General features: G+C 54.3%; 7 protein-coding genes across 7 annotated transcripts; 4 read left to right on the top strand and 3 right to left on the bottom strand.

The window, feature by feature from the left end:
- Nucleotides 1-473: 473 nt before the first annotated feature.
- On the top strand, nucleotides 474-4307 carry CGCA056_v010810 (uncharacterized protein; the record flags this gene model as incomplete). Its single annotated transcript, XM_037326057.1, has 2 exons — nucleotides 474-2900; nucleotides 2955-4307. 2 exons carry the CDS (start codon nucleotides 474-476, stop codon nucleotides 4305-4307), a joined length of 3780 nt encoding a protein of 1259 aa, XP_037174873.1.
- Nucleotides 4308-7662: 3355 nt separating this feature from the next.
- CGCA056_v010809 (uncharacterized protein) lies at nucleotides 7663-9111 on the top strand (the record flags this gene model as incomplete). The annotated part of the gene is made up of 2 exons (XM_037326056.1): nucleotides 7663-8062; nucleotides 8138-9111. 2 exons carry the CDS (start codon nucleotides 7663-7665, stop codon nucleotides 9109-9111), a joined length of 1374 nt encoding a protein of 457 aa, XP_037175503.1.
- A 737-nt stretch (nucleotides 9112-9848) lies between these two features.
- TVP23 (Golgi apparatus membrane protein TVP23) lies at nucleotides 9849-10798 on the bottom strand (the record flags this gene model as incomplete). Its single annotated transcript, XM_037326055.1, has 4 exons — nucleotides 9849-10006; nucleotides 10110-10393; nucleotides 10576-10621; nucleotides 10693-10798. 4 exons carry the CDS (start codon nucleotides 10796-10798, stop codon nucleotides 9849-9851), a joined length of 594 nt encoding a protein of 197 aa, XP_037175502.1.
- Nucleotides 10799-11477: 679 nt separating this feature from the next.
- citE-1 (Citrate lyase subunit beta) lies at nucleotides 11478-12491 on the top strand (the record flags this gene model as incomplete). The annotated part of the gene is made up of 2 exons (XM_037326054.1): nucleotides 11478-11523; nucleotides 11575-12491. The coding sequence occupies 2 exons, from the start codon at nucleotides 11478-11480 to the stop codon at nucleotides 12489-12491; spliced, it is 963 nt and encodes a 320-aa protein (XP_037175509.1).
- Nucleotides 12492-14085: 1594 nt separating this feature from the next.
- CGCA056_v010806 (uncharacterized protein) lies at nucleotides 14086-14580 on the bottom strand (the record flags this gene model as incomplete). The annotated part of the gene is made up of 4 exons (XM_037326053.1): nucleotides 14086-14124; nucleotides 14199-14377; nucleotides 14425-14485; nucleotides 14536-14580. 4 exons carry the CDS (start codon nucleotides 14578-14580, stop codon nucleotides 14086-14088), a joined length of 324 nt encoding a protein of 107 aa, XP_037175508.1.
- Nucleotides 14581-22618: 8038 nt separating this feature from the next.
- On the top strand, nucleotides 22619-23518 carry CIRBP (Cold-inducible RNA-binding protein; the record flags this gene model as incomplete). Its single annotated transcript, XM_037326052.1, has 5 exons — nucleotides 22619-22638; nucleotides 22710-22782; nucleotides 22947-23053; nucleotides 23152-23381; nucleotides 23439-23518. 5 exons carry the CDS (start codon nucleotides 22619-22621, stop codon nucleotides 23516-23518), a joined length of 510 nt encoding a protein of 169 aa, XP_037175511.1.
- A 629-nt stretch (nucleotides 23519-24147) lies between these two features.
- CGCA056_v010804 (Glutathione-specific gamma-glutamylcyclotransferase) lies at nucleotides 24148-25379 on the bottom strand (the record flags this gene model as incomplete). The annotated part of the gene is made up of 2 exons (XM_037326051.1): nucleotides 24148-24712; nucleotides 25321-25379. 2 exons carry the CDS (start codon nucleotides 25377-25379, stop codon nucleotides 24148-24150), a joined length of 624 nt encoding a protein of 207 aa, XP_037175510.1.
- Nucleotides 25380-26610: the final 1231 nt, after the last annotated feature.

The following is a 26610-nucleotide window of genomic DNA, read 5'->3' as shown; positions in this document are numbered from 1 at the left end:
AGAACCACCCGGCCAGCCAAACAAAAGGAAAAACCACTCACACGTGGATTGTTCCTCAAGTGTCTTTTTTCCCCTGAGGCCAACCACACGTAGAGAGCCGGAAAGTCTTCAGCCAGCACGTCAACTTGCAGCAAACAACCGTGGGCGCCCGCATTGTGCGCGTCGACATATCTGCAGCAGCACCACCACCTCCATCCTAGCACTAGCACCCACCCAAGGTATTAATCGTAATCGCGAACCGCTAAGGAACGAATAGTCAGCTCTACACCAGTGGCTCATTGCGCGTCTCCTGACGGAACCCTGCCCGGTCAAACGCCAAACGCCCCCTCCCCCCAACCTCGACCCATTCGTTTCCCAGCTTCCCGAAACACAAAGGGAAAAAAACACACAATAGCTGCCACCCCTGGATTTGCTATCAGTCTGGCTTCGACACGGCTCGCGTGCTTGCCTAAGGGACGAAATATCCTTTCATCATGGCGGGCTCAGGCGAGTCTGCCACCACTAATAACCCCTCACCGACGATCGCCACCACCACCACCGCTGCTGCCGACATGGAGGAGTCAGCCCAGAAACCAAATGGCTCTCCTGCATCAGATGTACCCGCACAAAAGCCAATTCCCGCTGCGACAACAATGGCCGACAAGCCTGAATTCGATGATTTTGGTCTACCCATCAGACGATATGTACCTCCACCCCCGGAAGACGACGATGAGACGACCGATGCTCAGTCTGAACCGAAACACCCTGATCCCGAACCTTCAAAGATCGAAAAGGAGCTAGACGCCAACGATGCTCACTCTGACACGAAAGTCAATGGCGACAAGAAACCAAACAGCAATGGCGCAGAATCAGACAGTGAGGACGACTTCAGAGACGCGCAATCCGAGCAGCCGGCCACTGCCGCTGCGTCTGGCAACAACTCGAACACTCCGTCGACCCCGGTAACCTCGAACCTGGACAAGGACGAAATCAAAGACAAAATTGCTGCAGATGCAGACAGAGATGTCAAAGAAGGCGTTGCGATAATCAATGGCGACGAGAGCGCGGAAGAGAAGGTGGAGGAAAAGGAGAAAGGCACTACAACTACGCCCAGCGAAACAAAATCATCAAGTCCAACACAGCCGGCCGCTGATGAGGCAACTGCCCCAGCGGCCGTTTCCAATATTGAAATCAAAGACAACAGTGTGCCGACGAACGGCGTTGCCGATGCCAAGAAGGAGGATGCAAAGGAAATGCAGGCGACAAAGGAGACCAAGGCAAAGGACGAGCGGCCTGATTCACCCGTGAAGCTCGTCGACAAGGCAGACCAGCCCCAACCAAAGGCAGCAGGAGGCACCCATACTAGAGATACGAGCACCGCTAGCAACGTTGTCATGTCTGAATTCTCTCATCAGCAGCTGACGGCAGACAAAGAGGAAGAGAAAGACGATGACGATGGCGAATGGCAGGAGATGCCGGCATTTGCACCCTACGATGTTTACGACGAAGACAATAGGCTTGTTGCCAAGGAGTACACGGAAGACGTGGACAACGAGAAATACGGCTACGGCGGGCTCGGAGGAGCTGGCAAGGGATATACTCGAGTAATTATGGACGACGATGCGGAATCGGCAACGAGCATGGACGACAACACGCAGTATCTTTTCAAAGACGTGAAGAGCACGGCAATGACAGAGGACGACGAGGAAGCGCGAGACGCTGTTTCTCAGATGCAGGCGACCAAGGACCTCTTGACCGAAGGGCAGAGGATAGCATATGTTGGACTTACCAGACTGGAAATTCATCACATGGTCAAGGAAGCCGAGAGCATCGAGCATACCAGGGGAACGAAGAAGGAAGTCAACATGTCAGCTGAAGCCACCAAGATGTGGGGACAGAAGATGATGATCCGTCTCTATACCCATATGGACATCAGCTCCCAGGAGCAAATTATGGTCGAGCAGCTAAGCGACCACGGTGTCGTCCCCTCTGACTTGACGCCATTGCTGATGGCCAACGCCAGGGTGAAGAACCCGATGGCGGAAGAGTCACGCTCTTCGCTGTCCATGTCATCACCACGCACAGCGTCCCCGCGGACACCACTACCACCCAGCTCGCCGGCCCTGCCCGAGGATGAGAAGCCTGCTGAGGCGCCTCCGCCATATGAGACCCATGAGGGAGAAGAGCTCCCCGCTGTGAAAACTCCGGCGCAGCTGTCAACATCAGCCAACATCGACATCGATCTTCGCTGGACGGTGTTGTGTGATTTGTTCCTTCTTTTGATTGCGGATTCGGTTTATGACTGTCGTTCCAGAATCCTATTGGAGCGTGTTGGAACAAGCCTGCAGATTGACTGGTTGGATGTTAGGAAGTTCGAGAAGAAAGTGACGGATGCTTTGGAAATGCAGCAGGCAGCCGAGAAGGAAAACTGGAACGAGGACGAGCATATGGAGCACAGGAGAAAGCAGGCTCTCAAGAAACGATACGTCATGATGGGCTTGGCCACAGTCGGAGGCGGCTTGGTCATCGGTCTGTCCGCAGGTCTGCTTGCGCCCGTCATCGGAGCCGGTCTAGCAGCCGGTTTCACGACATTGGGAGTGACGGGAACTGGCACTTTCCTCGGCGGCGTCGGTGGCGCTGCTATCATCACGTCCAGTGCGGCCGCTTCAGGAAGCGTTATTGGAGGCCGCGCAGCGAATCGGAGAACTGGCGCGGTTAAGACTTTTGAGTACCGGCCTTTGCACAACAACAAGCGTGTCAACCTGATTGTCACTGTGGCTGGATGGATGACGGGCAAGGTCGATGACGTTCGCCTGCCCTTCAGCACTGTTGACCCCATCATGGGCGACATCTACTCCGTCTTCTGGGAACCAGAGATGTTGAGAAGTATGGGTGACACCATCAACATTCTTGCCACAGAGGTAAGATTGGTCGCTTTGTATCCGTGAAGATGAACGAATACTCACACAATCCAGGCTCTCACCCAAGGTCTTCAGCAAGTTCTGGCCAGCACTATTCTCACGAGTCTAATGGCTGCCTTGTCTTTGCCAGTCGTCTTGACCAAGCTTTCCTATCTGATTGACAACCCGTGGAGTGTCTCTCAGGACAGGGCTTGGGCCGCCGGCCTGATCCTTGCAGACTCACTGATTGACAGAAACCTGGGAACCCGCCCGATTACGCTTGTCGGGTACTCACTTGGCGCACGTGTGATTTTCTCCTGCCTCTTGGAGTTGGCCAGAAAGGGCGCGTACGGCCTCGTTCAGGATGTCTACCTCTTTGGTTCGCCTCTGATTATCAAGAAGGACGAATGGCTGCGAGCGCGGACGGTCGTACCAGGCAGATTTGTGAATGGATACAGCACCAACGACTGGATCCTTGCGTACTTGTTCAGACTGACCAGCGGCGGCCCTAGAAAGGTTGCCGGCTTGGCCAAGATTGAGGAAGTTCCGTTTATCGAGAACTTTGACGTCACGGAAATCGTCAAGGGCCACATGGAGTACCGACAGGCTATGCCTCGTCTCCTTCGAGAGTGTGGTTGGCTGGTGGAGAGCGACGAGTTTACCGAAATCGAGGATCCGGACCCGGAGAACCACCAGGAACGCCAACGTGAGCTTATTAATGAGATCGAAGAAGCGCGCAAGGAACTTGAAAAGGAGGGCCAAAAGAAGAAGAGCAGATTCTCGCTATTTGGACGAGGAAAGAAGGCCGACAAGGAAAAGTGGGAGATTTATGAGGACATGGCGAAGGAGGGTAAGCAAACACCCTCGAGAACAGAAGACAAGGAGGGCAATAATCATGGTGTGCTCTTTGACATCGACGCAATCCGAGCCGAGGTGGCCAAGGAGAAGAATAAGCCGGCCGAAAATCCAGAAGAGTTTCAAGTGAAGGAGCTCAAATCGACTCTACCACCGATGAAGCTGGACCTTAACTCTTCAAATTCGTCCCTGAACCCACGAGACAGCTTGCGGGAGACGAAGAGCGCATATGCCGTGCCAGGCCGAGCGTCGTACGAAACTTCCGGCTCCTATGGCTATACGCCAGAGCGGACGCCGACCTTCCACTCGAGTCAAACCTTCCCAGCAACGCAGCGCGCCCCGTCCCCATATCACGCGGCTCTCTCGCCACAAGAGGATATTCAGATGACATTTGACGACTCGTTCCATGATCCTCCGCCAGCGCCACGACCTCCACCGAAAGATGACCCTCCGCCAACTCGGCCAGAGATGAAGACTACGCAGTCGGTGCCGACCATCGCCAGCAACCCGTGGGCTGACATTGATGATGATGATTTTGGCAAGGAGAAGGACATTTCCATGACTTTTGCATAGCGAGGAGACGAGCGCAAGTTGGCTTTTAAAGTGCCACGGCGTGTTACCTCGACAAGGCGTATGGCTTTGGTAGACCGACAACAACACAAACGATAATGCAGCCAGCTGACCTACGGGGGTTGTTGCTATTGTACGACTGGAGTGTGTTTTTTTTTTGGGTCAAGCGTTGGGTTAAACTACAAACTGTAGAACATTCGCGTACATAATTCGCCTGCAATGAAGCAGAGTAATCGCACAAGATGGGAGATGATTCCCGCTGAACCAATTGTGAGAGTCGCCAACTTAGCCTCCTTATGTATCTGTGATGATGAAGCGAATGTGCACGTAAGGTCGGTCACCAAGGGATGTCACGCATGCTGTGCCAGGTTGTGAAGACTTGGCCTGAAAGACTGAGACGATACAAGTACATCATTGTCTGAGAAAGAACAAACACTGGTCTGTTGTTGAGTTGTCCTTTGTCAGTGCCCTCCCATTAACTAGATTCTCATCGAAGAAGAGAAGTTTATCACTTTGATTTGCGGTCTGCAGGGGACCGGAGACAGCAGAAATCCATGATTGGTCAGTTTGGGAACTCCGAGTTTTGGAACTTGTTGCTCCTTCAAAAGAGCGGAGTTTGAGGCCCTATTCCGGCAGGAGAGGTCCGCTAACCTGCAGCATGAAGTGGGCACTGCAAACCGACATTAGATGCGCGCCGAAGGAAGGGGAGGACCAGTTGGCGATAGCGAGAATGAGATGAGCGAGTCGCCCGGATATGTGGGGGGTTCTCTCTGTTGGTGTCGACGTTGGAAGGTTTTTGGGTGTTGGGGGTTACCGCTGCGGCCCCGGTTGATGACATGGTCGGGTCGCATTGGATCAGGCAGACCTCGACGCCGGCCGGGGGTGGTGGGGTCGTTGATCGGCAGGCAGCAGAGAAGGAACGGACGGACGGCACTGCCAGTAGATTACATACTTCAGGAGGACAGCAATGAAGAGTCGGTTCATTCCAAGTCTAGATGACCTTTTTTTTTTTTTTGGCGCCTGGACTGATGTCAGAAATCAAAGTTCATCTGTACGAGTGGTTTCCGGCAGTTTGTTCATACATCATCTCAACTTCAATCTAAAAGCAGGGACGAACATATCGGCCCCGAGGGCTTGAAGCTTGACTGCTCAGAGAAGCTTGCCAAACCACTTCCCATTCCCTCGCATTTAGCTTATTTCCAGCCTACGTACCCCCTTGCCAATTGGTTTTCGCTGGAAGCTTCGTGCGCTGGAGCATGATCGGCTGCCAATCCTTCTTCTCAAACCCCAGCCGAACCAGTCAGAGAGCCGGAAAATTGGCGACTTGGGTTTCGGGTTCGGGCGGAGCAGAACAAATCAGCAGCAAACATTGCCCAGGAGCAGATTAGCAGCAAACAGCGCCTCCAGGCTAACCACAGGTAACAACAACAAGGGAGAGAGAAAAAGGTTGTGAGGTGGGCGATGCCCCCGTGCTAATGCAAGCCTCCAACATCAGCCGCAGCGGCACTAGCGCTGCTACGCTAGGCCGTTGACGGTTGTGTCAGGGGTTATGTCACGCTCTCTTCTCATTCTTCTTACTCTCTCGCTCCAAGTGATGCTTTCTTGGTTGCTGTCGATTGGCCATTGCCGGCTTCTGCTGCTACTTTTGCTTTTGCTGCTACACCGAAAGTGCTTGTCGCTGCAGGGGAGAGGCGAAGGGAGGGACGGTCGACGAGTTGGCTTTGTCGAGAGATTCATTAATAGCAGCACCTGAGCCACATTCCATTGGCCAGCTCGTTGCTGACGGTGGGGCTGGGGATTGGGGACCATGACCGCGCTAAGAGCTTGGTGGTGGTTAGCGGGTCCCGCTTTTCTCCAGCCTTACACGCTTGCTCTTCCACTCTTTTATGGACTTTGGAACTCATTGGACGCGATGCTTGTTGCTCCATTCCTTCCGGTGTACATCTCGAGTCCGACAGTGTCCGTTCCCTTCTGCTGCTGGGGGTTTAAGCGTGATGGGCTTGTTGTCCCGTCAAATCGTTTGTACGAAAACCGCCTTTCGTGGAGAAGCAGATTCCGACCTGTCGCTGACGCAGTGTAACGGAGCCATCTGCCGATCCCGGGATCACAAGCTCTGCGTCTCTGATTCAGAGACCTGTCAGGTAAGCCAAGGGAGGAAGTGAGGGGGTCAGATGCGCGGGAATGGTGAAAGGGGAGCTTAACGAGGGGCCGGGGATTCGTAACCCTGGGAGAGGATGGATGACACGGTGGGAAACTTCAACAAAAGAGCAGGCACCATTTTTGTTTGCTATCTTTCTGAAGAGCTAACTAGGCACTCTTTGATCAGAGTTTCCACCGACATTGATTCCTCGGGTTTGCACCAAGGTATCTATCAATAGCCCTCCCGTCCACGTCCGAGTGCGAAAGCTGCTTGTCTATCTCACCGTCACCATAATCATCATTCCTAGAGTCCGAGTCCTGCCTTCTTTGTGAATCTGAACAACCATCTCGAGAAACGACAGAAACGTCAGCTCGCCGGGCATACTTGGCAAAGCTGCTTGAAGACTAGGTCCCGAGGGAATCGACAGCGCCTCACTTGATCAAGGACGCACGCAAGAAAGGTGCGGTTTCCGGGAGCCAATCGCCCGCGGGGAAAAGCCGTTGGAGCAGGGCCCTAGGCAAGAAATTACCAGAGAGACAGACCCGCGGATCCTTCGACATTTCTTTGCGCGGCGCAGCCTTGGCGCGTGGCTTGCTGCAGCTGGCGTGGTAGATCCCAGTCGGAAGAGAAAGAGACCCTGGTCACCAAACACAAACACCCAACGGGGCGTCTCCAGCTGGACGTCTCGCAGAGCGCCGCGCCGTCAGCAGCACCACACAGAGAAACCTGAACCCATTTTCCGACCTAACCAACAAAAGCGAAGCCGCCCCGTGAGACCGACTGCTCCTTGAGCTCGAAGGTCCCAACGTGCCTTACCCTGGTCGGCTTTTTCTTAGTGCCTGTCGTTCCCCCTCCATCCCCTGTCTGCCCAATTCCATCCTGCTCACTGCCGTCTTACACCAACCGGGGTTTGCTATTCTGCTTTCCTACCTAATCACATCCTCCACCCCCCGTAGCCTGCTTCCTTCCTCCCAAATTTCTTCCCTCTCGATTATTTTGCTTCTACTCTCACTGTTCGAAGGCTTTTTGGTACGACAACCCGAATTTGGATTTCGACAGACGGTTTTGGGTAGTGGACTGGCATACGGGTGTGGAACCACCGACTTACATGAGCATCACCGATATCGAATGTTAACCGAAAACTCGACTCGAGAGACGACTACGTAAAAAACCCGTCATTCGGAATTTCTGGGCTGGGAGTCTGCGAGGAATACAATCATGTCCCTCCCGTCGGGCTTATTCGATAATGAAGACGAAGACAGCAACACCCTGTCTCTAGGGGAGAAGGGGAATACACCGTTCTACGAAACGACAACGAGGCCTGAACGGGACGAGGGCACCGGTGTCAAGAGCCCAACCATCGCGGTTGATGCAGGTACACTGGGATCGGTCGACAGGGTGATCATGGCTTGGGACAACCCCCACGACGTGAAGTGGAATATTGACAGCAACTACGTCACGGTCGTCAACGCAACATGGCAGGGCCGCCAGGGTGACGATAAAGGTCCTGTCGGAACGATCAAATTTGTCCAAAACCCAAATGTATCGTCCGGTATGCCACGCGTAGGCTTGTTTGCCTCATCGCGTGACGTCCACACCAAGCGCGAATCCCCAGAATGTAAGCAACATTCAAATGTCGAGATTGTATGTTGTTTTGACTGATCTGAGCTGTGCTAACCCTGGCGCGTTGTAGTCGAGTTTTTGACAGCCGGAGGAGGACTTACACTGCCGGTGAATGACACGGCAGTCTCTGCCTACCTGAAGAAAGAGATGTATCTCGTTCTCGGGTGGTCCAAAAGCGATGGCACCGGCACTGGATATACCCAGAGCGGTGTTTTCACAGTGTACAATGGCTCAAAGATTGATCAGGGGTATGCGGAGACTAAGGAAAACATCTTGTCCAAGATTACCAGCGACGCAGAATCTGCCGGCCAGGATATTGACAGCGGTTCTGAATGGGCTCCGAGAACAACCACCGGAGTGAGCTCTTCGATCACGTCGACTTCCACCGCAACATCCGCTCCCTCATCGACGACTCCTCCAAGCGCAGGCTCATCAAACTCAAGCTCCAGTTCCGGAGGCGGTGGTGGTCTCTCCGCCGGTGCCATAGCCGGCATCGTAATCGGCTCAATTCTCGGCGTCGCTCTGATTGCGTTCCTGCTCTGGTTCCTCCTCCGCCGCCGCCGCCGCGCAAACAATGTTCACAATGGAGGATACGACTCCGGCCCCCACGAGTTCCTCGCCGACAAGGAGAATCACGCCCGCGTCACCGAATCCCCTCATTCCCCGTACTCAGACGACGGTCATCAGCAACAAGAAATGCAGCAATCGCAGCGCCACCTCACCGAGCCCGAGCATGACGCGGCAGTACCAGCAGCCGCCGCAGCAGCAGTTCCCCCTGCCTCCGGCACAAGCCCGGCAGAACGCCGTTCGTTTGCGCCGCCGTACAGCGAGGAGGAGCACCCGCCAATCGCCTCATGCTCACTCGAAAACTTCAACCGCGACGGAGCTAGATCGTCCACTCCCAACGTCAACTCCAACGTCTCACATCTCATCGAAGACGGCATGACAGAAGATGAGATCAGGCGGTTGGAAGAGGAAGAGCGAGCGCTGGACGCGGCGATTGAGCAAGCTGGCCAGGGCGGCGGTCAGGGTCAGCGCCGGTAGTCGTAGTAGGGCCCTCCTCAATCTAGATCGCAGACACCCAAAAGTGCGGTTTTTCTTGTTGCATAGTATTTGACACGAATATCTTGTAGTGTGGCTATTTACCTGTTGATCTTTTCCTTCTTGATGGGCGTTTTTGCGATTCAGCCACTGTTAATTTACATTACACCATTCGTTTTCGTCTAAGGGCATGCGGGCTAAACATTTGCCCAAGAGGGTGCCGATACCCAGGCCGCGGTCGGAAGTTGACCTGTCGTCGTCGTGGTCGCGTATGAGAGGATGATCTGAGGTGTGTGGAGTGGGGGAGAAGTAGATAAAAAGGATTCCCACCGCAGATTAAAGATGCTTGAAGTGTTTGCCTGGCCGTTTACCGTTGTGTGATTGCAGTATTGTTTGTAGATGAGCCTGCAATTGAGTTTTTCACCACGTGGCTTCACTTTGTTCACTGAGACAGACCCCTAATGTCCCCAGCACAAGAATATCTGCCACTTGCCAAGAAAATAAGTCGTTCAAAAACCCGGGTCATGCTTACATGTCTAGTGTACAGTTGGGTATAGCATATCGAAAGTTGTCTGCTCCCACCAGCCTCACGCCGAAGGCGACTGAGCCCTTCTCTCCCTTTTGCGGCCTTCAATGACCAGCAACGTCCTTCCGTTGATTGGATCCTTCTTGGCGTGGGTGGTACGCTCTCTCCTGGCGTGCTCCAAAGCCCAACGCAGTCGTCTCAAGGGCACGTCCACTTAACTTCGGCTGAACAGCCGGCCCACCATATTGGATGCAATGCTCCCTGCCAGACCACCAGAGTACAGGGCGCTTCCAGCAATGTTAGAAGCGTGGCTGAACTTGTCGCAACGAGAGAAGGCCATGGCGTTCATGATGGTCAGGACGAGAGCGATGACTGTAATGCAGAGAAGTAAGCAAATCAGGGTCTGCGAAGCCTCTCCTCGGACTCAAAATCTGGGAGAGGAGCAGAGGTCAAGGGGTCTGCAGGTAGAACTTACCAACCAGCGGCAGCCACAAGAACTGCAGTCTGACCAGCGCAAATATGGCGAGAAGAACCCAGAGTAGCGGCTGGACGTAGAGAGCGAGCCAGAAGAAGCGGCTGTCGGTGGGGTTGACGGTCTTCGTTCCTGGCTCGCTGCTCTCGAACACCCATTGCGAGTCGCCCGTCTGGGGATCCACCTCGTTCCACCAGCGCAGTCCTACGAGTCTACGACCAGCAATGTTCTTGAGATAATAGAAGTCGGCGGCGAGGAGGAGGATAGTGATGATGAAGATCATGATCCTATGGTGAGACTGTCAGCAATTGTTCAAAGTGCCGTATGCGACGTCAGGCAGGATCGATGCGTGAGAAAGTAAACGGGTCGATTCTCCAACAGCATAACCATTCGGTCATGACCGGATACAGGTTCGGACATTCGCTTCGTGTGTTCGTTACAGGGAGAGAGAGGCCATGCGACAACGTACATGCTCTTGATGATCCATAGTCCGAGGAAGTACACGAGGACGCTTGCTGTTACGAGCCATTGTCAGCTGGCCGATCTTCCCTAACAGAAGAACACGTTGAATCTGGACGAGACGTACATATGCGAAATGCAAGAAAGGTCAATAGGGTGATGGGGTGCGAGCTCAACCGCCAGCTGAGGGAGCCGGGGGCCTCTTGTTGCGGCTGCTGCTGGTTCGACTCCATCGCGGGCGACTTTGTTTCGCGAGTACGAACTCCGATGACACGTTAGGCTGGTGGACTGAATTGAATGCGATCAAACTCTCGGTTTCGTTATCGTCGTGCGCATGTCGTGGCTTCGTGAGATTTTGTTGTTCTTGGTTCGGACGTAAGGGATCGGGAAGAGAGGGATGCCTGCTCCTCTGGAAACTAACACGGTACACACAGCTGTCGCGGGCGCATGCGTGGACAGCTACACCACTGCGTGTCCACCCCCAAAACCACGTTGAAGCTACGGTAAGCTGTTCGGTGCGTGGAGGCTGAGTTGTTCCGCAAGGGGTGACGTTGAGCTGCACGGGCCAATGAATTGGCATCAGCTGCAAGGGTCTAAGGGCGGTCGACTGCGGCAGAAACCGTGCCGACTGGGTTACATCATCAGACAGACAGAAGCTCAACTCGCGACCAAATAGCCGACTTGGCTGGACCACTCGGCGTTCGAGTTACCGAGAGCTGTCTTTAAAGCAACCACGAAGTGCCGGCTCAGAGGGGTAGCAAATGGTTACATAGGTATCTTCACTGTGTGTTGAAGATTCTCATCGCCAGCTACACTTTACTTAATTTGAGAAGTCAGCCTTTGTTTTGAATTTACTATCAAGTTCCAAGCTCTTGTCCACTTAAGTCCAATACTACATCCACGGTATCCATCATGGCTGCCAGGTCCTCTTCAATCATCCGGCGAGCGCTTCTCTACGGTTAATATACTCGCAACACTCACATCATCTGATAAACTGATGTTTTTCCAGTGCCTTCCTCGTCGGAAAAGATGCTTACCAAGTCGTTGGGTCTCAAATCGGACAACGTAACATATGACCTGGAGGACTCCGTGACTCCCTCATTGAAAGCTCAGGCCAGGGGCCAACTCCGATCGTTTCTCTCCAACCAGACAAGTCGACCGCCCTCCATATCCGAATTGGCCGTTCGAATCAATGCTGTGGAGACCAAGTTTGCACTGGACGACCTTACTACTCTCGGATCTCTTCCCAATGTCGATGCCATCGTCGTCCCCAAGGTCAACTCCGCCGCCGACCTAACGTATGTAACCGATGTGCTGCGTCATGTCGCCCCCGAGAGACACACTGCAAGCTCGGAAAACCCTGTCAAAATTATCGCATTGATCGAATCTGCGCGCTCTGTCATGAACCTCGCCGAAATCTGCAAGGCATCTCCGTACCTCAGCGGATTGGTATTTGCCGCCGAAGACTTTGCTCTGGACCTTTCGCTTACCAGAACACCATCGCTTACCGAGTTTCTTTACGCAAGATCTGCTATCGTAACTGCTGCCAAGGCCGCTGATCTACCCAGTGCCATTGATCTCGTCTGTACTTCATACAAGGGAGACGAAGGTCTGAAGAGGCTAGAAGAAGAGTCTCTGGGTGGAAAGTCAATGGGATTCAACGGAAAGCAATGTATACACCCTAATCAGGTTGAGCTGGTGCAAAAGATGTTTGCTCCCAGCGAAAAGGAGGTAGAATGGGCAGTTCGTATTGCCATCGCCGACGAGAAAGCCAATACCGCAGGTCGCGGGGCTTGGACTCTAGACGGTATGATGATCGATGCGCCGGTGGCGGGGAAGGCAAAGGCTATCATTGCAAAAGCAGAAAAGTGCGACCTTGATGTGGCTCGTCTGCGATCCAAATGGACGGATCAACAGCCTGAGTAGGCCGAGCTAGCTCGAGGTCTAGAATAAGTTTGGCGGCCACAGCTCGCGCCCTTCTGCTAGCTCATCGTCTTGGCCCGCTTCGTTTAGCTGTGTTCTGCTTGAGAGAAAGTCAATTTCGAAGCTTCTGTTGTAGCCGGCCACTGGCAATCGTTGTGTTCTCTTGTGGTTGTTGTTTGCAGAGTCTGTAATGTGCCAGCTCGAGTGTTCCGGCTGCCGTTCGGAGACCGCAAATTCGTCGGGAAGAGGGCTTTCGGTGTAAGGTGTCTTCGAGTACCTTGTATCAAGACGTCTACCATTCAATGCAGTTCCGTGGGACGAATTCGTCACGCCTTCTTCAGACCGGTTTCCGAATGCATCCTGCTCGGCGCGTGCAATGAAATCAGCCAAGCTCTCATGAGGCTGAGATAGTGGCGTATCGATACGTCGTGAGTGGTCCTTGTAGCCCATTATTTGGTCATGGCGATGGCCTCGAAAACGCGGTTCTTGCAGTAGAGGCAGTGGTGGACGGAAAGCATCCTCTTCACCGCTACCAAATTGAATACGCGGCTGAGCACCCATGAACTCAGTATATTCGTCGTACAAGGCGGTTGAAGGGCCTGGGATAAGGTCCCGATTCAATACTTCGTCGCATAGAGTGCTCGATCTCCATGCCGTCTTGGATAGACTTGGCGCACCACTTATGACAGAGAGCGGCGTAGAGTGTTGAGCCTGTTGAGATCTAAGTGCCGTTTCTCTTGACTCTAAGTTCCGTGCAGGTCCATCGATGGTCGAAGATGGTTTGCACAGAGCCTCGCCTGCTCTTTCGGGGGCTGGAGCAACGGCCTCCATGCCGTTGCTATTCCAGCAAATGTCGTCGTCCGGAACAGAAACATGTAACCGGGGCTGCTTTGCAGCCGATGATGTCTGAGTAGACACTATTGTTGGCACGATGTTGACCGGCATTCGTTCCGAAGCATGATCAGCTGTCAGACCCTGTTCGTTTCGTTGATCTGGGGGGAGCCTATTTGGTACTCCCTGTCCGTTCTGGTCAGCATTGTCGGCTGCCGCGATTGGTGCAGGCAATTCTTGAGTATTGACGCTGCCTTTCACTGAACCGACTCCACCATCAAAAGCGTTGTTATGGCCTTTAGAGGGCAACTCTGCAGGCTTGACCTCGAGCTGGTCGTTGGGCACGGGTGGAAGATCGGCCGCTGTCATAACGCCCTTGTCTTGGTATCGAATGATACCCCGTGATTGCACAGGGCTCGCTTGGTGTGAATCGCGCCCCGGACGGGCAGACACACCTGTGCCCACGCAGTGTTGCTTTTGGCTTTTCGATTTCTCGGCTGGCACCGCATTCGTCTCTCTCCCGATCATCGATTTTCCAGTGCCATTGAATACTCCTGTCTCCTGCAGGCCGTTCCTGATAGTTTCTGGAGTGCTACTGGCGTCCCTGCCATTACGAGCTTGGGACATCGATGGCTGTGTTTGCTCGCTCGTAGACCATGACACATAGCTGGTCGCCATGCTACTGGCTCGTGGTATCAAGGCTGACAAGAATCCACTACTTTGCGGCCGCAGTCGGGCTTCGCCTGCTCGGAGTGCTAGACCTCTTTCAAACGATTCCGTAGATGTTCGATCCGCCGTACGTCGCCTGTCCAAATGATCACTCTTTGGGTGCATGCCGAATCCTCTGCGTGCAGGGCTGACAGGGGCTTCGATAGTTACGGCTGGCAGGACTTCATTCGGTGGTGTTTCTTTGTGTCCAAAATACGCCACCATCTCGTCTACCTCCCGCCCTCGGCGTTGCTTTTCCTTAGCCCGGGATTTGTTGTGCTGTGCTCGTGAGGATATAAGAGATATCGGATTTTCGACGGCAGTCATCGAGTTGTACGCCAGCTCTCCCACTACGACTGGTCACGATGGGTCAAAAAAGCTATGTCCAGGAACGCACCTGGATTGGGGGTAGATATACGGCCGTTCTGAAAAAGACCATGCGATACATCAGGTTGTAGCTAGACACCCGGTTAGCAAAGCTCGTCCATTATAAGGTGATAATTCGTACCGTCAGCCTTTCCTGGAGTATCGCTTCAGAACGGAAATTGTCCATGACGTCTTTGCCCGATGACAGAACCTTCTTTTTCGGGGGGACTTCCGACTGCTCACATCTTTCCTTGCGTGACTTTTGCTGCCGCTGCCGCGAATTTGTGTTCGATTCGTACCGGTCACCCCTAGTTTTATGCCTCGCTCGCTTCTTGAAATCGGGCAAAGGACTGCCAAAGGACGACAGATATGCCTTGTTGGGAACCTGATCAACGTGTTGGTGCTGATATTGTTCTTGAGATGGCAAACTTGTCTCATGTTGTCTACCACGCAGCGGGGACGCTCGGGTATGATTTCTTGATGCATCCGCGATGAACGAGCTGTCTCGAGACCGAGACCGTTTGTGACCTTGCCTCAAGTTGTCGAGATCAATGTTGTGTGGTCGCCAACCTGGAGAATGTGCCACTATTGGCTTCTGTTGTTGATTTTGCGTATCGACGGCTCTGGGTGAAATTACGCCTCTGCGACTGATGTTGGAAAGCCAATTCTCGATCATGCCAGAGCCCTGGTTTGCGTCATTGCCTGTGTCGTTTTTCGAGTCCCAACCGTCCCCGTTCCAACTGGAGTTGGAGTACAAAGAGCGCCTGTGTCGTACTTGACTACGTTGATGCGTCTGTTCGGTATGGTCGTGTGCCCGAGGTTCAAATCGGTCGTGGCGAAGGTGTTCCTCGTCTCCGCGATGCCTACGATGGCTGCGGTGGTTTCTCTCGGAATGGTGTTTCATGGTATCGAACATGCATGCATGCACCAAGATAGCTGGAGCGACAAAAGTAGATGAAGAAAACGGGAAACAGACTAGATTGAGTAGCTGGCGAATCAGCCAGCCAGCCGAGCACAGTCGCTCGCCGAAATGTACAGCTGAGGAATCCCATCGCCTTTGATCATTCCCCATCGCGAGTAGGTGCTACGCAGCCAGCGAGACGCGTGACTGTGTTTTGGCATCGGCAAGATGCTGAACAGAAATCGTACCTTCTGCAATTTTTATCTTCTTGTGCTCAAGCTCTGGCCCGTCTCGCTATCGACGCAGCTGCGAACGTACACAAAGCATTTGCATCGCGACCTTTCAGTGCGGGTGCTATTACCTTCCTTGAATAGCAACACAGAAATGATTGGCAGGTGGACACTGCGCAGGGGAGTTGCTGAGATACACGGACGGCACCAGAGAGTGAGTGAGTGAGTGAGGACCCCTAACACTGATGTGCCGCTGGCGCCAAAACTTTTGAGAGAGAGCGGGCACGAATAATGCATAGTAAGTAGTTTCCGCCAGTTCCCACCGCCGACGGGGTCCAGACATTTGAACATGGCGCTAAAACTGCTGTGCAGCGCTAAGATTCTTCTGAGCAAGAGCCTCCAACTCGGAAGGCAAGTCTAAACGAGCTCGATAGCAATCATTTTTAATACTAGCGAAGTTCTCAAGACTGTTGGTCAATCTACTCTTACCATTGTCCCTTACGACCAAAGCAAAGCGTTGCGCTCCAGAAGCCTGTCTCGATTGCGTCAATTCTTTGCACGACATAATGCTCATTCCTGGCTCCGCAAATTCGTCGCTCCCTCCAGGAACATAGGGCGCCTCCAGGCTGCCGAGCGTTTCGTCGACGCAACCTCGAAGACGCGGCTTCTGAGGACGTATCGCCGAAATTGCCGCGCAGAACCACAAGACTCACAGCGGTCCTAGCCGATATGACGCGTTACCTAAGGCCCTGATTCGAGAGGGCATCCATCGGGAGGTTCACTTGATATGTCGTCGAACACACCCAAGTTGCGGCTGTCTCAGAATGCCAAGACAAGCCCCGGTAGGGACGGAACACGTCTTGCGTCGAATACCCGGCCGATTTCTATTGATAGCATCGACTTGGCTTCGATATAGTGAACACCGGATTTGTCCCGCCGTGACAGATGCTTGACAGCTGACCTCGCACCCGAATGCGGGTTGCTTGCCGTTGGCCGCGAACTGTTTCAAAGCCGTGCGCGACAGCTAGTCGACATTGGCTGGCAAATCTGGCCATCTGTCTCTGTCACCAACTTCACTTCATGATGGCAGCTTGGTTGACAAGAACTACATGGCAATCGCATGACTTGGGGAGAATGCGGGCGCGAGTACTTGTTCTGATATCATCTTATGAAGAACGTCTGCCAAGTACGCGTACGAGAATTTCAGTTGCAACATCTGGGCCTGCGGTATGGCTCAGCTCAGCTCAGCTCCGGTCGTGATCTCGAGATTCCAAACATTCGGTTCAAGCGACGGCTAAGGGCCATTGGCACTCGAGATCAGCCCAGCGTACCTTTTGCAGGGTCGCATCGTCCGTGACGACGCACGTGGCTGCAGGAGCTACCCCAGGCAGACCATTTGCACGGGCAGTGATATCGAAGCACATTAGGACATGTGTCGCCAAACCCAACGACGTTGCCCAAGCTCTTTGCTTTTGCAGACAAAACCTTGGCTGTGGATAAGGCAGCGGGCCCGTGAAGAAGGCGCAGCAGGTTTCACCTTCGTCCGGTCACGACTAATTAATTATAGATGGTCCCTGGCAGTTTCGAATGCCACTGGGATCTTGAAGGCAACGACTCCGTGCTCCTGCCTACCGCCAGCCCTGCAGCGAACAGGCGCAAGAGCTGCATCCATCCATCCATGCATTTGATGACCACCGAGGCGAGAGAGCCAAGAAATGGCGAGAGGTGAAATGACCAAGCGGTGTGATGTGAAGACGAAGCCGGGAACATGGAGCCATTTCCAAACCTTGGTATTTCCCGGCTGGATCGCGGCCAAGTGCATTAGGGTTCCTGCTGGTGGCATTCCAGAGACCCAAACCGCCCCTCCACATCCAGGCTGCCCTCCCCCTCCGTATCCATGGCTCGATTGGAATTCCATAGGCTGTTGGTCCATGCCACAATATGACGGCGGCTATACACCACTCATGCCTAGGGTACGGAGTTTAAAGGTTCCACTACCTTAGTCCCTGGGCCTGACGATGGCTGCCCCAGCTGTCCACAACAATGTGTTGCGTCACATTTCACAGTTTACTTCGATTTCGACGATTCGACGCGCTCGTCGTTTCTGGCCGAGGCGAGGCCATGGCCGGTGACCAGAGCGCAACGAAAGCGAGCAGAAACTGTCAGTAGTCGAGGTATTTTGGGACTCGCCCCCTGTGCCAACTGCGACTGCGTCTCGTGGGATTGGCTGGACGATGTCAGGTTGCACAAGGCCGCGGGCAATCGTCGGGGGAAAGACACGACCAACATACCGATTTTCTCGCCATGAGGGGTCGTGTGTGGTTTGTGCGCCGTGCACTTGGGGGAGGGGCCAAAACCGAATTTACGATACGACAGAGGGGTTGGGTTGTGGCCTTTCTCGACTCCACTGGATCGACCAATATCCACTGCCAGACGACAAGGACACCACGTCCACACCCACATCTCTTCCACTCGACTTCACCCACATCGCAGGACCTCACCCGGCTCCTGGACCTCTTGCTGGTCAGTGCCAAGATGGGAGTGGAGCTTCCTGCCGACGGCATTGAGCGTTTTGCGCGCCAAAGAAGACTGCTTACCGACCTCCTCGATAATGCTTCTGCTTGGCTCTGGAGCTCTTCCTCCCAACTCGGAGTGCCTCGCGCGTCGCCTCGCATGAGAAATCAATGCCGGCAAAGTGGTCTCATCCCAAGATTCTTCTTTCATGGTCGCATCTTTTGCGCGCATGAGGGAGACAGCCCAGGGTTGCGGATAGCTAAGCCGAGGTCGCCCAAAGACGTGTCACAGCCCAAACAGACTGATCCTAGGAAGCGAATTGGACGAAGAAGTCTAGAGACGGACTGTATACCGGGACTGCGGCCACAAGGCGAATGAGCAGCATGGAGCTGACCTTGCCGTATGACGCCTGCGTGGGATGAAGCCCGCGGTGACCATGGCATCTCGACAAAACGAATGGACGGCTGCGCTAGAATGAATACAACCGAACGGGGGCGAGGCAAGGGTGCCTGCCTCCAATGTCGCCATTTGCCGCTGGCCAGAGGGCCTAAAGTGCCTTCGCGCAATCAACTACATGTCATGTCAAGCAGGCACAGACAGGCACAGCTCGCACGCATCGCGACTCTGGGAGGCAAGCCGAGTCGAGAACCGGTTCTGCAGGCTCTGCACCTACACTACACTACGTTAGCATACTCCACTTTCAGGAGAAGGTGGGCGTTGGAGAATCATGTCGCAGCTCCAAGATGTTCATCTTGCTTCAAACAGGGCATGGTGGAAGGAGGCTGTGCAAAGTGTGGGGTCGAATGGGAATGTCACTCATGATCCAGTCCGTCCGCGGATGACCAGGCCAAGCCTGCTGTCCCGCGCAGTGTTTCCTGAAGCCACAGCGGATTACACTGATTCCAATCTGTTTCTGGTGTAGGGATCCCACCCTTCTGTCTTATCTTCTTCCTGTCTTTCCCGCCTTCTCTCACTCTCTATCTCTCCCCCTCACTACCACGGCTCTCGTCTACTCCCACCAGAAGCTCATATTATCACCTCTGCTACTGGCAATGATCAGGGCCATGGGCTTGGCTCCCCTCAGGAGCCTGGCCGGCGGTAGTGCTTTGCGTTTGCAAGTGAAGTCTCGACCTGATTGCAACTACACTTAGGTAGGTACTGGCAGAATTGAGTCTGCATACCAATGTATTTCACCGCGCAATTTTTTTCATTTTCTCTTTAACAGCCGCCCGTTGAGCCGTTTCGCCTGCCACCAACCCTGCAACGGCCAGGTTCATGGTTTACAAGAAGCTTTCCGTGGTCCTGGTCTCTGCATTTTATCCCACCACACTTGCATGCCTCCGGTTAGTCAGTCTGACTGCGAGTGTGAGCACACTGCGCACCAGGATCCGTACGGATTGACGAGCTCTCACTAGGCTGCTGGGTCAGATATTATGTACGCGAGAGCATACAAGCGAGCTGTGTCTTGCTTCTGCGGCTGAGGTTGATGATGTTGATGACGACTTTGGACCGGACTGGATTGTGTGGTAGCGAGAGAACGCTTCGGAGAGATAATTGCCTGAAGGCAATATGCGTAAGTGCGTGCGTCGCGTCGTGCGTTGTCTTGACTTGAAGTGCCACTAAGTACACGACATTGTCGACGACGACGGCCGCGACATCAGCGGCACGCAGCACGCAGCAATGATACCCCGCGGCCGCGGCCTGAACGAGTAGATCGCATCAATATCGAAGTCGCCAGCAACTCTGATCGGGCATTGATACAGCAAACGGAGGAGTGAATCGACTCGACGACATTGGTCTTTCGCATGCGCCGTCTTCCATGTCTGGACTGTACCCTGCAGTCGAAGATGGTCGCGGAGAACGGGTAAGCCAATCCAGAGAGAAGTATCATGGGTACATCTGAGCTTCTTCGTCTGTTTGATGCTTGTTTGGGAGGGGAAGCTAACCCTGCTGCCACACTCATGCTTTGGTCGAAACATTGATGGGCGCTGGGTCTTTTCCCTCCTGGCGCCCCCCATCCCCTTGCACAGAAAAGCCGAATTTGGGATGTGGGCGGTCCCCTCTTTACGCTGGCACCCATGACAACTGGATGTCCACGTCCATGTCCCATGTCTACAAACCACGGATGGATGGGTTTTCCATGGGTCCCTCTTCCCGGGCAGATCTCCCAGATGCCTTGGCCCTTGCCTCGTGTGCCTGACCAGCAGCAGGACGCGGTGGTTAGTCGCAGCAATTGCGGTGGCAGCGGAGCAGCGGCGGCGGCAACAAGACCAGCAGCAGTGAGGTTGAGGCGAGGTAAGGTAGGTAGGTACCTTGGCACGCCGTATGGAGACATCGCAAAGAGGCGGGACACGGCAAGGAGCGACAAGCAGTCCCGTGTACTCTGCAGGTGAAGAACAGGTGAGATGGGTACTTCAGATGCCTTACCGCAACAAGTCAATTTCTTTTTTCCTCATACCCTACCTATTTTCATCTGGTATTGCAGGTATCAGACTGCCGCTGCAGCAAGTTGTTCGCCCTGCTTCTATTCCTTTTGCGCTTTTTCGCCGCCGCTGCGGACCCTGTGTCCATCACATATAAGATGAGGGACAGGGACGGGGTAAGAGGGAAAGGAGAGTGGGAATGATACATAAAAAGAGGATAAGACCAACGGACAGCAGACGCGTGATTATTATTCAATCTCGTTCACCTGCGTCTGTCCTTGTCGGCTGAAGAAAACGTCGTCTTTTTTTTTTTTCTCTGCCCGCCCACCTACCTACGCACTACTTTACCTACCTAACTACCTTACCTCACCTTGGTTATCGTCCGGGATCGGTACTTGGTCGTCTCTGTACCCTGTCAGAAGCAAATCGACTTTTCTCGCGCATCGTACCTTTCCCCCCTCGCCTTTTCCACATCTCTGGAAATTTCCCATCCGGCCGCGACTTTCCCCAGTCAAGCAACAAAGGCAGGAAAATTCGACGGAGACAAAGAACAGAAGCCCGAGGTTGGTGCACCCAGACCCGCCCCCAGTTTCCTACGCGCTGTCTACCTATCACACTATCGCCGCTTTCCCGCAATGCTGCGAGGTAAGGTACCTCGAGGTGCCTTACACTGCACTTCTCGGTGTACATTTTCTTTACCCTCCGTCGTACTCGTACCTTGAATTTTGCTTGCTTTTCGCTTGACTGCAAGGCGTCAACTTTCAATTCGCGGTCCAGCGCAGACCAGGCAGACAGTCCGTCGTCGTTACGGCCGCGGCCGTGTGTCGCCTCTGAGCCGTCAGTGAGATGAGGTAAAAGGTACCTTCCACACTCATGGACATGGCCGGTCTCCGTACCTCAATCGAACCCCTCCACCTGCCCCTCCGCCACGAGGTCTCGCCGGCTCCAGCTCTCAAGCTTCCATCGCACGGCGGCGACCCGGTAGCGGCAGTCAGTCAGCTACCGCTGGCATCGGGAGGCAAGCAAGCAGCAGCAATAGCCAGCCATGCTTTGCACTGCTTTGCTTTGCAGCAACAACACGCGAATGCAAGTGCAATTGAGAAAGCAAATGCAAATGCGAATGCAAGTGCAAGCAAATGTTGCTGTTGTTTCCTTGCTGCCGGTACTGGGGAGCTGCTACTGCTGCTTTTGCTTTCTGTTGCTGTTGCGGCAAGTGCTTCCGTTCCGCTCCTACCTTGCACCTTTCCATGCTTTCCACACCTCGCCTTCCATGTCCTCCTCTCCGTGTGTCGCTCCCGTCTCCCTCTCTCGCTGCTTCCCGCACCGCACACTCTCGCTCAATCCACCCCGCCTTCCTGACCGCGTCCCGGCCAGTCGCTCCTCCCACTCCCACTCCCACTCCCACTCACACACCAAACCTTACGGTACCTTTGGAGGGGGCCTATTTTTTTGCACTGCCTCACTGCCTCAACGCCCTTTCCCTCCGAGCCATTCACAAAAAAAAATTCCCGCTAGCAGCTTTTCCTTTCTCCTCTTCTCCAAGGTGGCCTTTCACTTTCTCCTTCTCCCACCCCTCTTTCCTTTTTCTGAGGAAAATCCATCAAGCCCGGAATTCAGACCTGACCTCCGTCAACCATCTCCTTCCCGCCAACAACAGCCCACCTTATTCCAACCTCTGTCTCTCTACCACAACACACATCCACATCGTCGTCATCCATCTAGTGGCGACACACCTGCAGGTAAAATTCTCTTTGTCCCAGGGCCTGACACAGCCTGCATCTTGCCCGTTTCCCAAGTCCCCCTTTCCCGCAACATCGCTCCTCTTGGCCTGACTTGTACCGTTCGCTTTGTCGTCCCTAACCAACTCCATCGTTTTGCCCGCGCGCCGTCGTCAAAAGTGACAAAGCTCTGCCGACAACACTGCCACATCTCTTTGGCGACTTGCTGAGCACTGCCAGCTTTCTGGAGCCTGCTTGACTCTTGTTTGGGAAGTCTCTGAGAGAGCGCTTGCTTCTATTGCTTTCCCCTGTATCCTGACCCCCGCCTTGGCGCCACCACGACCACTTCCATTTATGCACCGCAATATCCCTTCCGGACTCATTCTAATCTGCAATCAACAGACCATCAAGCTCACGCAAAGATACAACATCCATCATCATGTCTAAGCTCTTCATCGGGTATGTTATCCCCACGTGGTTGCCCACCAGAACCATTCAAGAACTACCCCTGCTGATCTGGCGTCTCACAGCGGCCTTGCATGGCACACTGAGGAAAACACCCTCAGACAGAAATTCGAGGAGTTCGGTGCTGTCGAAGAAGCTGTAAGTACTAACAGTCCTGTCCGCCGCAAAGAAACTTTCTTGGAGTGGCGCCGCCATGGACCGCGGAACAGACACCTTGTGTCTATCCACACTCGTCCATTAGCAAAGAGGAAAGAAAGAGAGAGAGAGAGAATCTGACACGAGTTTTTTTTGCCATTTTGAAGGTGGTTGTCAAGGACCGCGACACTGGCCGCAGCCGTGGGTTCGGCTTCGTGCGATACACTCAGGAGGGAGATGCTCAGAAGGCCATTGCCGCCATGAACAACGTCGAGTACGCTGCCTTTGCGAATTTGCATTTTTCCATTGCTTGCTTGTCCCGGCGCAATGAGTCTCGGAGGAGCCGACCGTATCTGACAGGGTAAATTTTAGGTTTGACGGACGCACTATCCGTGTTGACAAGGCTTCTGACAACGGCCCCCGCGGCGGTGGCTTCCGCGGCGGTTTCGGCGGTGGTGGTGGCCGTGGCGGTTACGGCGCGCCCCCCATGCCCTACGGCGGCGCTCCCGGCGGATACCCCGTCGGCGTTCCCAACATGTATCAGCAACCGGCGTACGGACGCGGATATCCCCCCCAGCAGCAATACGGCGCTCCCCCTCAGGGTCAGTAATGCTCGTCAAACCCCATCATCCCCGACCTCCGTGCTAAAAGCTCCGTAGACGGCGGTTACGCGGCTCCTCCCGCGGGCTATGGCTACCCGGACCCGTCCCAGCAGTCCCAGGGCGGCCGAGGCTACTAATGCACGTTAGAGTTCGGAGATTCGTTGCCTGCTGGTTGTCGACTTTGCGCAACTCGGGAGCACGCGGCCAAGAGTTGTTGCCGACGATTACCTCCTCCGAGTCTGACAGACGTTCGTGCGCGCGCCCGTTGGTTCGATCGAGCATTGGTGATGATATCCTTCGCTGCAACACAATACCCGGTTCTTCTGTTGCAATGGATCTCTGGAAAACAAAACCCCAACCCGGGTCGGTCAAGGGTTGGTAACGGCCTAGTCTTCTCTCTCAAATGGAATGGTTTTCTGCTTCTTTCTTTCTTCCACACTTTACCTCTGTCTCCAAGAGCGGTCCCAACTTTCGGTCTTTTCGCACGTGGTGATGATCTTTCATTTTGGTGACCTGGGAGGGGTTGGCAATATTGGGGAGGAGGAAAGGTGGTTATCGGAATCGTCGTTGGGATGGCACCCAGCGGATTTGTGTGGTCTAACTCTACCTGGCCTGCATGGTTGTCTATGATCTGCTTTAGAATAAAAAAGGAGGAGGGTTTGAGTCGACATGGTACGAAGGATTTGCGCAACGGGGGTGTAGGGCGGTTGGCTTCCCGAGGGGCGGGGCAAGTATGCAAAAGAAAAGTTTTTGTGCGGTCATCTCCTCAGCATGTCTTCTCGGTCTCCTCCTGCTCCTTGACACTGCTTCCTTGCTTGAACTCGCCGTCGGCGGCATCTACTGGGTCCGGGCCGGTACCCGGGGGCAGAGTTGCGGTGGCCTGAATGGCGCGGACTCTGTTGGAGAGGTCGGTGATGTGGACGTCGCCGCTTTCCGGACTCAGCTCGTCGAGCGCCTTCTCGAGGCCGAGGAGGTAGTCAATGTTGAGACCACTCGGGCCGCGGCTCTTGTAGATATGCTCGGCCAGCTTCTGGGGATCCTGGGGTCCGACGAATTGGTCGTTGTCCGGCGTGCCGATGTAGACGAGGGTGCGGATGGGTTCGGTGCCGTCGGCCGGGTAGAAGGGGGCATAGTGAATGCTGTAGCCGTTGATCTCCCGGATGTCAAGGTAGTCCTTGACTTCGGCGACCTTGTCAGCCTTGATGCGGTAGGCGACGCCCCATACACGATCCGGGGCCGAGTCGTGATGGTCAGTCAGCTTTTCCCAGTAGGAACGCTCGATCAGTGTCGCGACGCGACCCGGGGCTTCCGGTGTACCCCTGTGGTCCTGGCTAGTGACGGTCAGGACGACATCTCACAACACGAAGGGTCATTCCCAAGGAGGGCCTCAGGTAGTGTGGGTGATTACCTTGCCTGTGTGAGAGGTTAGTATAAGTGACTTTGAGCACGGGCAGGGGGAAATCAAGACGTGTAGTGTAAATAAGCATTGGTGTGAGCGGGCAGCCTTGACGCGAGGTGGCCTTGTGTGCCGTGGGGCCGGGTGAGACGGCTGCGTTAGGGGAAAAGAGGAAAGAAAGGGAGGAGACTTACTTGCCAGAAGCGTCGGACATATCCCGTCACCCAACCAGGGATCCTTCTGTCTGTGGGGTTGAACGACACAGATCAGCCGGAGGCTCGGATAGGCGGCTAGAGTAGCCCGGGTGAGGAGGGGGGAGGGAGAGGGAGGCTAACCGAAGTGCGGCGGAGGTTTCCATATCAGACTCCTGGAGAAGCGGGTTTGCGACGTTAGGGACGTGAGGTACAGAGTACGGAGAGCTTGGTCGGCAGGGATATATATGCGGGAGGGCGGGAGGAGCTGAAAGACAAGAACCTCCGAAAGGTCACCGGGGTAGGGTAGGGGGCGGAAGGGGGGAGAGATCTATCTCTGGACTCGACGTACCCGTACCCGTAAAGCCAAAACTCGGAGCCGTTGGTGGAAAGGTCGTTGTCGGCGGCCATCTCGAATGTTGCTGTGTCCCACGGTATCCGTGCAAGTGGTAGATTTGTCTCTGCGAGCGGGACGAGATGGAAAAATTATGAAATGTGACAGCCCCAAGTAAGCGAGGGCTTCCTATCTACCTACCGTTCCTGGAGGGTAGAGAGGCGAAGGAGACGGCACTATGGCCCGGTAATTCCACGGTATCTGAAGTAATTCCAAGCAAATCAGTCCCGTGCCGGTGTCGTTTGCGACGTTCTGCACAACACACACGAACATCTGGACAGGTAAAAGCCACTCGGTAGTCCATCTTGGATCTCTTTTTGGCGCTTTCCTAGCCACCAAACTGTATGAGCCGTTGGTGGCACCCGAAAGCGGCAAGCCGCAACGGCGGAGCGGGCGGAATGGTGCGAGCCCCGCGGGGAAGCCGCGCGTACACACATATACGACACACAAATACACACACAAACACAAACACGCACACACGGGTATCAAAAGAAGAGGCAGAAGAAAAAGGAGAAGAAGAGGGGGAGATTGAGTGTGAAGAATGAGGGCGGGGGGAGGAGGGGGATGAAGCATGTTTAGGACGGAGCGGAGCGGGAAAAGGCAAAAGGCAAAAGGGCAAGGGCTAGACTAAGAGTTCCCGGAACAGCGTGGAAAGCAAGAACGACGAGAAGGAATCAGGGTACGTACGTGGCAGACGGGGCGGAAAGAGGAGGGGGCCTGAAATTAAGGGAAGAAGGAAGGGGGAAAAAAGGTTCGATGTGTTCTAGAAAGTTGGGTAAGGCGAGTTGAGTGGTGCGAATGGAAGCTGCAAAGCTGGGAAAGCATACGCAATCCCGCTTGCCGGCGTCCCGTGCGAGAGGCTCGGCGCTCTGGGGAGGGGCGTGGGCCGGGGCCATGGTGGGGCGGGTTGGGGTGGAATGGAAGGTGGAAGGGAAGCAAAAGAAGGAATGGATGGATCACTTGCTGTTAGGGTGGTACGGACGATGATGCTCTGGGGCCACTGGTTGGTGGCCACGCTTACACGATGGCCCGTCGAGGTTTTTTTTTTTTTTTTTTTTTTTTTTTTTTTTTTTCCTCTTCATGCTGCGGCGTTGACCAATGCATAGTCACGGTGCTCGCTGGGTCAAACTACACTTGTCACGATGCGAAGACGTCGGCACAAGTGGTCTGTCCCCATCCAAGTTGAGTTTTGGACGAGATTGAGACACGGCAACATTCAACTGGACAGATCGTCTCAGGTGTTGACGA

The sequence above is a fragment of the Colletotrichum aenigma genome (assembly GCF_013390185.1).
Source record: "Colletotrichum aenigma strain Cg56 chromosome Unknown KSG_Cg56_contig07, whole genome shotgun sequence".
NCBI lineage: Eukaryota > Fungi > Ascomycota > Sordariomycetes > Glomerellales > Glomerellaceae > Colletotrichum > Colletotrichum aenigma.
The sequence above is the reverse complement of the archived record's forward strand: the minus strand, read 5'-3'. Positions and strand labels throughout refer to the sequence as shown.